Source organism: Phascolarctos cinereus, unplaced genomic scaffold, assembly GCF_003287225.1.
Source record: "Phascolarctos cinereus isolate Bilbo 61053 unplaced genomic scaffold, phaCin_HiC Scaffold_2;HRSCAF=192, whole genome shotgun sequence".
NCBI lineage: Eukaryota > Metazoa > Chordata > Mammalia > Diprotodontia > Phascolarctidae > Phascolarctos > Phascolarctos cinereus.
The window spans coordinates 252903386-252920808 of record NW_027555625.1 but is presented as its reverse complement, the minus strand read 5'-3'; the positions used below and the strand labels follow the sequence as shown (position 1 = coordinate 252920808).

The 17423-nt window shown below is 41.3% G+C and overlaps 1 protein-coding gene across 1 annotated transcript in view; it reads right to left on the bottom strand.

Moving 5' to 3' along the window:
• Positions 1-17423, bottom strand: part of MYT1 (myelin transcription factor 1) — an 82091-nt gene that overhangs the window by 48418 nt on the left and 16250 nt on the right. The window contains exons 6-10 of the mRNA XM_078149163.1: positions 15776-15889; positions 9401-9615; positions 7159-7364; positions 5650-5919; positions 1116-1270 (exon numbers count right to left, since the gene is read on the bottom strand). Of these exons, the coding sequence (XP_078005289.1) occupies positions 1116-1270; positions 5650-5919; positions 7159-7364; positions 9401-9615; positions 15776-15889 (960 nt within the window). The remainder of the gene's footprint in view (positions 1-1115; positions 1271-5649; positions 5920-7158; positions 7365-9400; positions 9616-15775; positions 15890-17423) is intronic.

The window sequence follows — 17423 nt, the reverse complement described above, 5'->3', positions numbered from 1 at the left end:
TACAGGCAAATCTCACGTAGTGAGTTCCAGTGGGAATAGCTCAGAATTTATCTCTGAAGACTATACTGGAATGAGATGATCTAATCACCCTGTCAGCCAGACAAAGTCATATTCTAATCACCAGGAGGGGCACTGAGATGCAGATAATCTGAAAGTCATTCCAAATACATTTGGTCTTATGAATACATCCCATCTCTTTAGAGAGGATTTACTTTCCTAATTATGCCCTTCTTGAGTTAATACTGAATAAATTTGCATTCTCTGAGCATATACCAACTGTGGGGAGGGGCATGGAGGGGGGAGGTAAAGTATTCCAGAAGCATGCTGGGATTAGAAATGTGTTTGGGGTGACTTATAATGTGGATAATGCATGTGTGGAAAATTGAGAATCAAATGTATCCATAGTTAAATCTGGAGTCCGGCATTATCCTGTGTTTCCCAGGGCTCAGAAGCTTGGTCAGTTCTACCGAGAAGAAGGGAGCAAGAGACCGCCACGTCCTTCTAAGGTAGCTAGAATTCCCAAGGGCCAGCCATACCAAGCAAATTAGGTTTCCTCCATATTATGCTTCTCATTCTAAATGACAAGGTTCTTGCCTGGTAGATTCCATGCTATTAGAAAGGACTTTCAGTGTTTAAAAAAAAGCTCAAAATCAGAATAATTAAGAGTGATAAATAATAAGGAAGTAGAAAAGAGTCAGTCTTTGTCCTTCCCTTCCCATCTCCCCCATCTCCTTCAGGATGACTTGGGACCATGGGACCATGGTTAACTTATTCAAAGCGGCTGTTGGATTTGCTTCCTAGCTTTGCCTAAAGTGAGGCATGTTTAGGACCAGAACCCTGGGAGATGGGGCACACACAGGGTGCTAGCAACAGCTACATGAACCACAACAGCAATAACAAATCAGCCTGAGAAAATACTCCTAGGGAAACAATAAGGCAGCAGATCCATTCGACCTCGTTCAACAAAATGGGAATAGCCCACTCATGGCACATGTCCATGACAATGGCATAGAAGGAAGCCCCAAGCATCTACAACTCTCAAATAATGTCAGTTCTTTTCCCCAAACTTGGGTAAACTCTCCTGGGGCTCTTGCCAGCCAGGGAGGGGGACTTACGTGAGCAGCTCCTTCTTAATGTCCTTGGAGAGGAACTTCAGCTTAAAGTTGGTTAAGGTAACTTCCCCTGGATACTTTCGCTCTTCAAAGTTCTCCTCTGAAACTTCCTGGTCATCTGCTTCAGAGGAAGCAAAAGAATTTGCTGCTGGCTCTGACTGCAAAAAACCAGCAGGGAAAGTTTTTACTGACCAGCTGGGGAGTCACCAGCAGTAATGCTGGCAAGGAGCGGCTGGAGGAACCCTCCAGAGAGCAGCCCGCCAGGTCCAGGGATCTGGCTTGAAGAGACTGCACGGACAGTTTCCTATTGTTTCCTCTGCTCTCCTAAAAGTGGGGCTTTCAGGGCCTTATTGCCTGAAAAGAGAAAGGAAGAAGGCACCATCTCTCCTAGCCAGAGCTCTCAGGGGCAAGAAACAAGGGATTGGATCTCTCTCTGGGGCTGGCCAATGCAGGCACATTCTCCAGCCGTTGGCTTCTCTCACCAGACAGAATGCCAGATGTTGACCCCAAGCATTTAAATCCCAATCTGAGAAGCTGTTCAGGACAAGTGAGAGTTTAATAGCTGACATCTGTTTGACACTTTATGACCATTAAAGTTTCTCAAATACATTATTATTAGGGGAGCAGTTTGGTATAGAGGGAAGAGCACTCAGAACTTCTGTAGTCAGAGGATTTGGGTTCAATTCAATTCCCATTTGGTGCCAGATCTGTGATCCATTAATCTCAATTGACCCTCACAACAACCCTCTGAATATTGAAGTCTAATGTTTAAAGACTGATACAAACTTCTTGAAAAATTTCTAGGAAAACACAATACTTGGAATTAGAGTAATTGAAGACTGATTAAATGGTAATTTTGCTTTCTATATACATTTTGAGAAAGAGGGTCAAATAAAAAGGTTTTGTTTATGTAAAACAAAAAAAATACCTATTAATCTTACTCTATAGATGAAGGAACTGAGACTTGTCTAAGTAAGTGACCAAGCTAGGACTTGAACCTAGGTCCCTGCGTTCTTCCTACTTCACAATGCTCCTGGAATGTGGGAATATCTCCCTGGGTCAACAGATGTTGTACAAAATGAAGCCTGTATTAGTGGGAATAGCCCATAACATTAGTGGTATAATTAAAAGAGCACTGGCGTCGGGGATCAAAAGATCTGGGGTCAAGTTCAGCTCTAACACTTACGGGGTGTGTGACCTTAGGAAAGCTGCCCAATCTCTCAAGTCTCAGTCTCCTCATCTGTAAAATAGGAATAATGATGTTCACATAAGGCTGCCATGAGGACCGACTGAGATGAAATGCTTTATGAACATAAAGTGCATTGTAAATATAAGCTATCATAATGATAAGTTATTATTATTCACATCAGATGTACTACATCTTCCCAGGGACCTGGGCTCATAACCTAGGGGTCATCCTCAAATTCTCACTCTCATCTCCCAATATCCAATCTGTTCCAAAGTTCTAATATTACTTCCTTCGTAATATCTCTCAAATATATGCCTTTCTTTCTTCTAGGATGGGCACCACACTGGTGCAAGCCCTCATCACCTCCCACCTGGATTATTGCATTAGCCTGCCTTACATCTCCCCCCACTTCCATCCATCCTCTACTCAGTTGTCAAAATTATCTTCCTAAGGGGTAGATTTTCCTAAAATCCCTATTCAGTAAACTCCAGTGGCTCCCTATTACCTCCAGGATCAAATATAAAATCCACCCTCTGGCTGCTAAGGCCCTTCTTAACCTGGCCCTTTCCTGCTTGTCCATCTTCTTATACCTCACTCTCCTCCATATACTCTACGATCCAGTGAAATCCAGCGACCAGCCTCCTGGCTCTTCCTCGTACATGACACTTTATTTCTTAACTCCTCCCATTTTCATGACTGTCCCACATTCTTGGCATTCTCTCCTTTCTCATCTTCCTCCAGCTTCCTTGGTTTCCTCCAAATCCCAGCTAATGTCTCATATTCTGCAAGAAACCGTTTCCAATTCTCCTTAATCTTAGTCCCTTCCCTCTGAGATTACCTCTAATTTATCCTTATCTTTTTCATACAATTGTTTTCACTTCGTCTACCCCATTAGACTGTGAACTCCTTGAGAGAAGAAACTGGGTTTTTAAAACAATTATTTTTACTTATTTACTCTCTTGCCTTTTTTTTATATCCCTAGTGCTTGGCACAGTCCCGTTACATAGTAGGTGCTTAACAAGTGATTATTTGTTAACAGATGTCTTTTTCTATAGCATAATCATGAGGACCTGGTACCTCCACTTCACCCGCAGATTCAGCTCATTGCAGCCTTAAGTCAAGGAAGGGGTACCTCTAGCTGGCACCCTCCTGTCCTGCCATTCTTTTGAGATAAGGGGATCACTCTTTGCTATGAAACATGAGTACAGGCCTCTCTACTGAGGCTTATATGGCCCTTTTCTTTCCCAGTTCTCATCTGGAAGCAAATTTTCTTTCATCCTTTTTTCTGTGTCTCAGAATGCCTTCCTACAGTCTGATGCAGGACCAGGAGGCCCAATGGCTCCATCAGTCAATGGATGAACATTTCTTAAGTGCCTACTGTGTGCCAGGCACTGTTCAGTGCTGGAGATACATAGAAAGGCAAAAGAGAATCCCTGCTCTCAGGGAGTTTTCAGTCTAATGGCTCTGGGTAAAGTCATCTGTCCTCCCCTGGGTCACTTCACTTCATCCCTGGAAGCTTTTTTTTTTCTCCAGCCTAGCTTTGCCAAAGATAATATGTGGCTATGACAACCACCCCCATGTGCACAAACAGATGTGCTTTAAGGAGGCATTTGTGGTACATATTGTGCCTGAGACTGAAATAGGATGCAGGGATGAGATTATCTCCCACTATTTGACTTTAGTCAATATTTAAAGATTCCATCAGCTCCTGGGAGGACCAGTTATGAACTAATGAACCTGCATTAGCATTCAGAGGCCGAGAAATCCACTCTCTTTCCAAATGGCAACTTTACCTCATGGAACATTGAGGAAACCCATAGTTTAACATTCGCAAAACGCTTAACATACATAAGCCCTTTTGATCCTCTCAACATCCTTGTAAATGAGGAAAGAGTAAAAGTATTATTATAGTTGCAGAAGTGGAGTGTCCTTCAGAGGCTGTGACACGTCTATGGTTAGACAGTTAGTGCTGGAGTTGGGATTTGAACTCAGATTATTCCTGACTCCGGATCCATACTAGCTGTATGATCCTGTGCAAGTCACTTAACTTCTGTTTGCCTCAGGTTCTTCAACTATAAAATAGGAATAATGATAGCACCAACCTTACACAATTGTTGTGAGGATCAGTGAGGTAATATTTGTGGAAAAACCCCAAAACATTTAGCACAGTTCCTGGCACAAAGTAGGCCATAATGTAAATGTAATCATATAATATAAATGCTTATTCCCTTCCTTTCTCCTATTCTGTGCTGCCTTCTGGGTCAGATGGGCATATAGGTTAGAAGGAAAGAGAGCCAGACTTACTCCTTAGAATTCTACGGCAATTCTTCTAGGCTTATTATTCTTCATTAGGACTGTTGTTCTTTAGGAAGCTTTGTGCCCAATTGGATCACCAGTGTTTGGAAACCTGCTTCAGAACAGATTATGCCAGCCCACTCTGCCAATTGCCTTCCTTGTTCCCACCTGTCTAGGCTGATCACTGTTTATGCCAGGGGAGTGGCAAAGATGATAAATTCATTTGTTGTAACTGGTGCATTGGAGCCATATGAGGGACAAAGATAACATTATCATGGGCACGTCAGGGCTAGTTTTGAAGTCAGTATAGTGCCCACAATGCTAAAGGACTTTTGGGAAACTACATATTGCTTGTTGCATACTATTATAGTCAGAATCCACCCATTTAGAAAACCTTTTACTCTTCAGCTCCAAAGCTCTGGCCACTCAACTTTGAGGAAGTTTTGTGTTTGGCTATGGAATATGAGAGGGTCATCACCACTGACTTGACCTAGGACAGTAGAAACACTGGGCAAATTCAAGGATGGCCTATGGTATAATGAGAAAAAAATGAAAAACCAAAAAAACCAACCCAGCTTCTCTCTGACTGATGGTGTTGGCAGTCACCCTAAGACCAAGGCAAGAATAGGGCTTCAAGGTAATGGTTTGGCCTTCATGGGGCTGGACCCAGATTTGGCTCACATTCCTGAGGACCTGAATGAAAGCCACAGAGACATAAAACCATCACTTGGAGAAGGTTTTTCATTTTTTCATTTTTTTTTTTTTTTTAGAGAATTGGGGTTAAGTGACTTGCCCAGGGTCACACAGCTAGTAAGTGTCAAGTGTTTGGTCTGAGACCGGGTTTGAACTCAGGTCCTCCTGACTTCAGGGCTGGTGTTCTATTCATGGAAAAAGTTTTAAGTGATCAGGAGGAAAATAAATCCCAGCAATCTTTGTCTTCCCAATACTGGCCTCAGAAGGAGATAGGGCTGCTTGAGTCTTCATTTCTTCCTTCCATCCACAGGGAAGGCTAACAAAATCAAAACCTAGAACGTGCATGTTTCAGTCACCCACCTCTTCAGGCTCTTCCTCTCGCTGACGGCTGGGTTTGGTATAGTCAATGGGGCCATCCCACTCATCCTGCCGTGAGGTCTGACTGGACTGGGGTGAGGTCATGGTGCTGCTAGTGGCACTGGTGCTGTTTTGGCGTTGGGAAACATCTGGGGATTTGACACTGGGACTGCTGCTGCAGCTGCTGCTGCTCGGGAAGGCATTCTCCCGTTTTCGGTGTTTGTTCATGCTTAAGTCCAGAGTCCCATTTTCATCCACCTCAATGTCCATAGACTGAAATTTTAAAGATGAAATCTTTCATTAGTCATTCTGCTCCCTATCCCAAGGGCATCTTGCATGGTAAATTAGACAAAATGAATTATGTACTCCAGATGACCTTAGTAAAACATCCCCTTTGTGAGATGATAATGGAAGTCAATTCCACAGACCTAAATAAGGCAACATTTCAGAAGGAAATTTCCTGGTTTACCAACTTTTGAGAGTCCCATGGGGATTCATTACTTGATTTTCATAGCCCAAACAGGTACCAAGCCAAATCTATGTGGACACTGACCTCTAAAGCAATGTAGGACAATGGAAAGGATTTGGAGTCAGTAGACCTGGATTTGAATTCTGTCCCTGTCCCTGATAACCTGGGTGACCATGGACAGGCCAATTAATTTTTTCTGAGCCTCACTTTTCTAATCTATAAAATGAGTTGGAATAGGTGAAGTCTTTAAATCTATAATCTGATGATACTTTTCAATTCAATTCAATAAACATTAAGTGCCTACTATAGTCTAGGCATTGTGCTAAGCATGCTATGAAACATTCAGTAAATAATAACAGTCAAGAAATATTTATTAAGCACCTACCATGTGTCAGGCACTGTGCTAAGTGCTGAGGATACAAATACAAAAAAAAAAGACAGTCCCTGACCTCAAGGAGCTTACAATCTAATGGGGGAAGACAACACACACAACTAAACTGCAATCGAGTGGGGGAAGGTACCCGCTTCCATAGCATGGTGGAGAAGTTGGATAAATCTTAAAGCAGTACAACTATGTGGGAAATGAGTTGGTATAAATATGACATGAAATACAGGATGCTATAGGGAGACCACTACTGTGATGGTCTTTAGCCCTAAGGAAGACAGGGTAAAGGATTCATCTGGAGGAAACTCGTTAACTTTCAGCTCTGCAGGGGCCATTGATTTGGCAGGGACAATAGAGGGACCAAAGAGTCTCAAACCAGACAGTTCCATTCCACCCCTCCCCAAATGATTCCATTTTCCATATTGAGAGATGTTAGGGAAGATTGGCTAGACAGAGCTTATCTTAATGGCCCATTCCACAAAGTCAGCATCTATACCCTCAAAACTAGAAATGAAGAGTCATTTCTTCAGCGAGTGGGTCCCCTAAACCCCAGCTTTACCCATCCTTCATATCGGCATATCAGGCACCTGCACAGCTGGCCTTGTGAAGCCCCCACCATTCCTTCAGTACCTTTAATTCTACACCCTCCTGAACTGACCTTACTGGGGAGATCTTGCTGTTTTGTACTGAGATTCTCTGGCATTTCCCAGCAGCGGGTGGAGAGATTTAAGATGGCAGTGGCAGCCATGTGCGCAGCCTCGGCATCATGGGAGTAGTCGAAGCCTGCGGAAGAAGATGACGTGCTCTTCACATAACTACCGGAGGGGCTGTGCCTGGGGGAAGAGGCCTTTGGAAAAGGTTTGGCTGCAAAAAGGGAATAACATGGACTGACACACAACTTAATAGAGAGACAGCAGCTATTCATAAATTTGGGCATTTAGGTAGAGGTGTAACTGGTACTTATGTGAACTTAGGTCTTAGGGATGCTCAGGGATCCTGAGGGTGAGAGAAGCAAGAAAACCCACCCAATAAACCACACTTAACTCTCTTCCCACCTCCCTAACCTCAAATCCTCCTTTTCAAGAGTCTAGTTCATATATGTATATAAATATACAAACACATACACATGTACATATATGTATGTATATACACACACATATACACACATGTGTACATATATACATACACACATATATCTTGAATTCTCCTTAGAAAGCAAATGGAAAATTATTACCATGTAGATAGCACTTAAATATTTGAACACGTCAATTGAGAAAATCTTTATAAGTGAAAACTTCTAAATAGACTCACATTGTGTTCAGATGTTTAATTTTTAATTTTGGCATCCTAAGCAACAATCATTATCTCAATAGATTTACATTATAGTTGGAGGAAAAACATGTTATACAAAAAATTCAGACCCAAAACAATGATACTTTGTTCGTAATTATACTGCGGCCATGAAATTGCTTTCACATGGGTTAGCAGTCAAATATAATATTTCTTAGTAGTCCAGTTATTTCTTTTATGTGCCCAATAAGACTGAAAGCCCAGAACACAGCAGGACTCATGTGTTTTTGCTCTGAATTCTATTTCATCTCACTATGAACCACTCTGGCTTATCTTATGGGAAGTTAAGTGCTTGTTATCTTGGAAGACTATACACTAAGGATGATGATTCCCAGAAAATACATTCTCTCCATGAAAACGGTGATTCCTGCACAATGACCATCTTCTTAAAATGATATTTCTGATAAACACACATGTCCTGGGTAGTTCATTCCTTCTTGTGTTGTCCAGTCTAATCCCTGTTTAGGGGTTCAGAGGACAACCTGACAACATTCATGAGGGTGAAATGCCAATTTCAATTTCACACTGTACACTCAGAGATGCTTTTCCATTTCATAAGTATTTCTAGCACTAATGGACTTGCAATCAGCAAATTAGTAAAGTAAGTGATGAGAAAAGATAGAAGGGATTATCCTAGTGGGTTTGCGGGAATTATTTTTGTCAGTACAATTACCCTGAAAATTCTTTGCTAATATTGCAAATAACACAATCTATTCAGCAAGAGAGTCACTTGTGCAGAGAAACAAATTACTTTCCCATCAGCGCTAACCCAGGATGGCAGTGGCAGTTGTGTGCACTGGCCTCCATCCAATTCCATTGTCTGATCCTTTACAGATTTAGCCCAGGAATAAAGGGAGCCTCCATCATGGGGAGCCAACTGGGATGCTTTTAAACATGAGCACTTTTTAGAGAGCAGCTGTGTCAGGATTAAACAGGACTCTGAATTCAGGATTAGTCAGAGAGAAAGCTCTCTTGGGGCTAACAACATCTTCTACAAACTGTTTTCTTAAATCTTTAAACACACACACACACACACATCATATATGAGCGTGGGTTTTATTTTTGAAGAAAGCTTTCAAAGATGGACAGTGCATGTCCTAATGGGCTTATTAAAGTCTTAAAGGTTGAATATTGTGATAACCAGGGTTGTCCAGAGTGTGGGGTTAGGTGCAATCAATGGTGATAATGAGAGTGGGGTGGGACGGAGAACACAGACTCTATACCTAGGCATCTGTGTTTTGATGGCTGAAGGAGCGACTTTGTATTTCCCAAGTACCTGAGTCAGCTCAGCCTGAACAATAGGCCTGAATTGGAGATCTGCCATTTGAAGTCATTGGGGGCTAAGTGTATTCTATGCTAGGTGTGGTTTTAACTGTGATGCTAGACCTAGGGAGATTAGGCTCTGAATCAAGGAGTCCCAGGCATCTTCTCATTCCTTTCCTGCCCCCACCAATCCTGCATCTTTGAACAACCTGCTAGTCCTGGATGTGAAGCTTAAAGAAAAATCTGAAAGAATTATTCAAAGTAGTCTCAATCCCCTTCCAACTTACATTTAAAGGCTTTAGGTGAGGTTTCGCTAGTCTGAATCTTTGGGGCAAGCATGCGTTTGCCAAAAACCTGAGCATCAAAACTTGCATAATCGAAGGTGACCTTGGAGTACTTCTCCAGCTCCTTAGCCAGGTTGGCCCTGGGTGTGGCTGGGACCATGTTGGGCCTGTAGCTCCCATACTGAGGAATTTCCAGCTGCTTGACGAAGCACATAGGCCTAGAGGGTGGGTGACAAGACAAAGAGATCAGTGAAAGCAAAGATGGATGGAAGGTCCTCAGGGACACATAACTTTAGTCATAGCTGCATTTTTTTATTTGAATTACATTAGGGGCTACATAGACTTTTTTTTTTTGGCGAGGCAATTGGGGAAAGTGACTTGTCCAGAGTCACACAACTAGTAAGTATCAAGTGTCTGAGGGCAGATTTGAACTCAGGTCCTCCTGGCTCCAGGGCCAGCGCTCTATCCACTGCGCCACCTAGACAGATTTTTATAGATTGATCTGGGAATCTAACCACCATGTATAACATTGTTTCTATAGGCAAATGCTTGAATTCTGACTTAGAACTTGGAATTCTGGGTTTATAGCTCTCTTTCCCTATTCCTACTCTGAGTAGAAATCCTCTCTTTGGTTGAGAAAAGACTCCCCCTCCCCTCCCCTCCCCACTTCCACTAGCTACATAGTGAGACAGGACTTCTCTCACAGAATGAGGGATTCTCCGAATACAGTATGACGGAGAAGTGAGGAATGTCTCACTCACCACAGTACAGTACCATGGACAGGGCATCATCTCTCCACTGTGGTGACCACCCCAAAAATCTGATAAAAGGTACGTTACAAGTTATCTGGAGGATTGTTAGTGCTGGGCTCAGAGTCAGGAAGATCTGGGTTCAAGTTCTTCCAACACATAATACATAATGTGTGACCAGGGGCAAGTCACCAGACCACCAAACCTATAATTTGCCAACAAGTTAAAAATCTGTATTGGTAAAGAGAGTTCCTTACACAACACAGGCCCATACAAAAATAAATAGATATAAACGTCACCTACCCAGCTCCCTGAAAACATTCACTGTACATATATCTTTCTTAATGTACATGCATGTAGATATTTTTTATAGATATTATCTGGCTTAACTGTCAAGGGATTACAGATTTTGAGCTGGAAGAGATCTCAGAGACTATTTAGTCTGACCTGTTCATTTTACAGTTGAGGAAACTGAATCCTAGGGACATGAAATGACTTGGCTATGGTCACATGGGTAGTACATAAGCATCAGAGGCAGGATTCCAACCCAGTTCCATGATACAGTAACCTAAATTAATATTGTATTCTTGTCCCTTCTTCCTCCATACCCCCCCAAAATACTTTGCAATCTGTCTTTTCATAACAGCTACAACAATTAGTATTATTATTTCCCTTCTCATAGATGAGGAAACTGAGGTTGGAAGAAATAAAATAATTTGCCCTGAATCACAAAGCAAATTAACATTAGAGGCAGTGCCAGGGCCCAGACTACTGCTATTTCCTATGAATAAAACCCAGAAATCTTAAGGTCAAGAATTGGCATTCACTAGGTTAAGGTCATGGACAAGGGATGGATACTCAGAGAGCATGGGCACACACACACAGAGGTACATGCACACAGACACATATACACACAAATGCACACACATGCACATACATGCTGGGGCCGGATTTCCAGATAATCCCTTCTTTGTTTCCACGGAGAGACAAGCACACATTTCTGTTGCTGGCTCAGGGTGTCAGGAAAGTTAGATGGGTATTGGTAAGTACTCTCCCTCCAAATTCTCTCTCACAAGGGTGAGAATGATCACACACATTTCTGTAATGTTTTAAGGCCTGCCAATATTTGCTTTCCTCACAACTCTAAGAAGTAGATAGTATGAGTATTATTACTCCCATTGCATGTTTAGGCAGTGTGGTTTAGTGGATAGATGGTGATCCTTTGAAGTAAGGAGAACATGGATTCAAATCTTTCCTCTGACACATACTAGCTGTGTAATCTTGGGCAAGTTGATAATCTACTTAGTTCCCCCAGGCAACTCTCTAAGACACCAATCTTCACCAGTGGAGTTTCCCTACCAGGAGTTCCCCACACTGATGAGATTACATACATAATCCGGACCACCAACCCCATTCCCCTTCTCCCCATCCCTTAGAAATCCCATTGCATTGATGACAAAACTGAGGCAGAGAGGTTATATGATGTACACAGATTCAAATAGGTCTTTTTTGACTTCAAGTCCCCATTCTCCTTCTACTCTTATCATGAGACTTCACTAATGATTGTAGTGGCATGTCCTAGAATCATGACCTGAAGGGAGGGACCTTAGAGATCATTTAGCTGATCACTTTAAGGGGGAAAGGAAAGGCTGATCCTCTTAGTTCTTAGCACAGTACTCCTCCTTGTATATGGAGTTTACTGGACAAACAGGCAAATCCCCAAACATCTTATAAAAATACTAACAAGACAGGCTTTAGAGCCAGGTGCTGTAGAGGCTATTCTGGCTCCCAGTGATTGTCTGCTAGCCCATCTCATAGATGCAAGACTTCCCAATCTAGGTGGTATTAAACAAAAACTTATAGTGAATGTTAACTTGTTTGTTGCATTTAAAACATACTTTAGAGTTTGGAAATCATCTCGGATGATAAAGAGTTAAGCCAGAAATCCAGGCCATGAACAAACTTAATGGCACTTTTGTTCTAGGTTTTGCCCCTTGTGAGCTAATAGCCACCTGTGCAGAGAGATGAGCCCGTGTGCTCTGGGAAACTTTCAGATAGATGTTTCACAGGGCCCAGTCAGAGGCATGGACCTATTTTTTTCTTTTTTCTTTTTAACATATTAGTTTCCCCCCAATTACATGTTAAATTTTTTAAAACATTTTTCTTAAGTTTTGAGTTCCAAATTCTATCCCTCCCTCCATCCCTCCCCTCCCCCTTCCCTGAGATGGTAAGCAATCAGATATAAGTTATACATGTTCAATCACGTAAATCATGGCCTATTTCTCTTTGAGAACGGTCAGGACTATACATTAGAAAAGTTAGCCACAGGGTGACTTGATCTCTCTTCCTGTTTTCTTTTCCCCTTTCTTCAGGCCCTTAAACAATTATAATGCTCAGAGATCCCAAAGTTTAGATCTGAGAGTGCAGGAAAGAGATAGAACCTTGTTGTCCCATCAATTACTTTCTTGGAACTCCTGAGAAGGGAAGAAATCTGAAATCTGGTGAAATATCCTGGAAGCACATTAGGGACAGGGTTTTCCTATGTAAAAGGTGAAAGCTGGAAAGCCATTCTATGATGCTGGATTCCACCCCAGGATGATTTGATGCTGCAGGCGGAAGCTCTCACAACTGTAGCCCAAAGGGCTAGTGAGACCCACCTCAGGATTCTAACCTAACGATCTCCAATTTATGGCCCTCCTGAGTCCTTGGTCAGCTGTAGTGAATTATCAAATATATAAATGGATCTATGATCTCATTGATTTGGAAATTCCCTCCAACAATGCAGATTATAATCCATCCATGCCTGCCCACCCTGTGTGATACTTGTCCATGTCTCTCATAAACTTGCTACCTCAAGAGCTCTACTCTGTAGAGGCTTTTCTTGATTTTTCCTAACATTATGAGGATACCAATGGAGCACTGTGGCTGTCTTCCTGTCATCCCTTACCCTTACCGTGTACCAGCCTGTCTTCTCTTCCAATTATGCATTTCCCTTCAATAAATCTCTTTATATAAGAAAATAGAAGTTTAAGTTCTGTGCATGGCCTTTTTTCTTTCTTTTCCTAGGATGGACAGTGATTGGCCACCCAAGTCACTCATTTAGAACAGTATTTGATGTTATACGTAGGAAATAATATGTATGGGAGTAATTGAAAACCTTTCCTTTCAAAAAATTTCCTAAGACTTAAAGTCGCTAGGCGATTTGCTATAAGAAAAAGCAAAGAAAAGGCAGCAAAATCATTCCCAGTCAAGTTTAAAAAAAGAAAGAAAGAAAAAGAAAAGAAAAGATCCCTCTGGCTTGGCTAATGCATTAGCAATAATTCCTATGCATTTTGCATTCGAAAGCAATCCACAGAGATGTCTTTAGATTCACCATAACTCTCTTGGCCCAGGGCTGTAGCATTATGCTGTGCTGCAGAAGTATGTTATTGTCCTGTGTGTGCTCCCTGAAATGAACAATTCAATTCGAATAAATTAACAGAAGTAGAAACAGTGACTGTCAGAATTGAATTGGACCCTTGGGGCCATCTAATGTAGTGTGTACCTGAACAAGAATCTCCTCCCCAAAATATGTAATCTGTGGTCATCCAGGCTCTGCTTGAAGATCCATTATGAAAAAGGAATCTACTGTACCCTGAGGTAGCCCCTTTCACTTTTTTTTGAGAGCTCACATTATTTAGAAGTTGTTTCTTTTTCTTTATGTCAAGCCTATACCTGCCTCTGCACACTTTCTACCTTTTGCTCTCAGTTCTGTCTTCTAGGGCCAAGCAAATCTACCCCTCATCCACATGAGAGTCTTTCAAATTGTTTAAAGGAAATTATCATGGATCTCTGTGTGCCTTCTCTTGTCCTAGTTCAATACCCCCGGTTTCTCCAACTGAAATTCACATGGGATCAACTCAGGAGCTCTTGACCATCCTGGCTGCCTTCACCTGGCTGTTCTCCAGTTTATCAACGTTCTTTCTAAAATATGGCACCCCAAACTGAACACTATACTTCCAGATGCAGCTTTATCAGGACAGAATACAGTTAAGCTATTGCCTCCTTTCTTAGTCCTGGATACACTGTCTTTTAATGTGGCCTATGATGTTATTAGCTTTTCTTGGCTGCAGTATCTCCCTATTGACTCATATGAAACTTGCAATCCACTAATCTTCACCAACCCAGCATATTTCCAACAAACTTCCATTTGCCCATACCTCTTCCATCTTATACTTGTAAAGCTGATTTTTAAAAAATGTATATAAAACTTTACATTTATCCTCATTAAATTTTATCTTATTAGATTTGCTAAGTTCACTGAGATATTTGTAGATACTAAATGTCATCTTTAGTACTGGTCACCAGAGGATCATTGGATCATAGATTTTGTGCTGGAAGAAGGGACCTTAGAGGCCAGAGAGTACAAACTCCTCATTTTACAGATGAGAAAACTGAGGCTTTTAGAGATTAAATGATTTGCCTACCATCATATAGCCAGTAAATGTTAAACAGGACTTGAACCCACATCTTCCTGACTCCAAGTAAAACACCTTGTGTCACATGCAAAATTGATAAATCTAGGATTTTTTCCAGTTCACTGATAAAAATGTTTAACAGCACAAGATCAACCACAGAAACTTAGAGTATTCTAGGAGAGAGCTCTTTCTCAGTTGACATTGAACCACTAAAGACTAGTCTTCAGGCTATCTTCTAGTTCACAGCTGTCTTTCTTGTTCACAAGGATGATATGAGAGACTTTGTCAAATACTTAACTAAGATCTAGAGTAACTGTAGCATTTCCCCAAATCTAGCATGACCAGCTCTTATTGAAACCATGCTGGGCTATTTCTTGATCACTGCTTCCTTTTCCAGACATTCACTAACCATCCTTTTAATAATTCATTTAAAAATTTTGTCAGAAATTGTAGTCAAGCTTAATGGCCTATACTCTGAAGACTCTCTTTTTTGTCTTGAACATTAGAATATTTGCTCTTCTCTAGGTGTGTGGCACTTCTTATCTCCCCAATCTTTCAAAGATCACTGACAAGCTCCAAAATCACAGCCATAACCTCTTTCACTTCCCTGAGCCTGGAGCCTTTATCTCATCAAAGACAGCTAGGTTCTGTCATTATTTCTCTGCTTATATTACATTTCAACTCCACGTTAACTGTTTTTTGATCTGCCCTTTCCAGTCCAAAGGTCATTCTATGTTGTAGAGGAAACAGAAGCAAAACAGCTGGGCAGCTTTGCCTTTTCTCATTGGTTATTTTCATCCCATTCACCCAAGCAGCAGTCTTATTTACCCCTTCTTTGATTCTCCTTTTCCACTAGTTTAAGAATTCATTCTGATCCAATTTACATTAAGCACCTAAAATGTGCGGGTCCCAGTACTTGGCACTGGAGACACAGAGATGGAAAATGACGTGGTCTCTGCTCTCAAAGAGCTTACAATCTTGAATTATCAATGAATTATCTACCCATCTTGGAATGACTTAAAGATGTAAGAACAGGACTCATTACCAAAGCAACAGAGCCATAGGATATGAGCATGTCATCAAGGGACACCGAGGGAAGTCCTCTGAGTCCCAATTAATAAGAGTGGGTTCTTACTAATGATATTTGCTTCTGTCCTCTCTACTTCACTCACCTGAGAATCCGATCAGAATTTGAGCTACTCTTGGAAGGATCGCCCGCCTGCGGCTGTTGCTTCTCATGAGATTTGGCTAATTTTTCAGCTGCAGCAATGGGACACCCAGACAAACTAAGGAAAAAAACACAAGGAGGAAAAACTGAGCATAAGCAACAGGGAGACCTCTCCCTTGGCTCAGGATTTGCACTGAATGTGTCTTGGTCTTACTGTTGCCATCTCACCCCCCCAAGCATGAGCACTCACAGAGCTCCACAGGTGTGATGGGATGGGGCCACTGGAAAGGACAATGAAGAAACATCTGGAAGAAATTCTAAGCCGGGGAAAGCATTCTGCCTGACCACTGTTCTATTTCCTTCATTGGTTCATTGTCCTCCCACTCTCTAAGTGTGGGTGTCCCCAAAGGCTCTATTCTAGGTTCCATTCTTTTCTCTTTTTGTACTCTTCATTGGTTTTCTCATCCATTTTTTATGGTTCAACTATCACCTCTATTCAAAAGATTCACAAATGTATTTATCCAGCACGAATTTTCTCCAAGTCCACTCCTGAATTTCACTAGATCCAATAAACATCTGAACTTAAATCCTCCTGGAACCTCAAACTCAACAAGTTTGCAAATGAACTCATCATCTTCCTCCCTTAATGCTCTCTTCCTCTCATCTCCCCCTTTCTTAATGATGGCACCCACCATCCATAGAAGAGAATTAAAGGAGTTGGAAGAGATAGTTCTTTAAGTAAAATGGGGATAATTGTACCTGAAGTTCCTACCTCTGAGAGTTATGAGGATCAAATGAGCTAATTTATGTATAGCACTTAGTAAACCTTAATGTGCTACATCATTGTCAACTTTTATGGCTATTATGTGCCCCAAAGCAATAAAAAACCACAAAATCATAGTTCTAGAGCTAGAAGAGAACTTAGAGGCCATCTAGTTCCTCCCTTTATTTTATTTTATTTTATTTATTTATTTATTATTTTATTCTGCACTTAACAAACACAAATAGAATGAACATTTCCATATGCAAAATAGATCAGAAAAAGAACATTGGATAATGTGAATCTCTATCATACACAACTTGCTTTTCTTTTTAGATAGGCAATAAATTCTACATGTTTTAAAGTTATTCTGCTTTCTGTGATTCTTTGTGGCCCTTCAGTTAAAAGTTAAGGAAACTGAGGCCCAGAAAGGTTAAGTGACTTGCCAGGGGTTACAGAGGTAGTGGGCATTAGAGAGAGGAGTTGATGTTTCCACCATTATTTTTTGGGAACCATGGTCATGTCATCTGACAATGTTCATGAGCATAAAAGTCACTTAACTTCCCTGGGTCTTAAGTTATCTGTAAAATGCAGGGATTGGATTAAATTTCTAAGGTCCCCTTTCAGCTCTAAATCTATGAAACTCTGAATATATGAACCTAGGTTAGAAACTTTGGGGTTTCTTGGAGGGCTTTTCACTCTTTCTCATTTGCCATATCTGATGCTCCTCATCCGATTTGAAGCCCTACACATATGGCTCTAATTCACCTTTTCAGAAGCCAAGGCATATTGATTCTACTAACATGAACTTCTCTTGCCTTATCTCCTTTGAATCACCATCTTTAATTCAGACTATACTAGCCTCCTAAATGGTTTCCCTATATCCAATTCT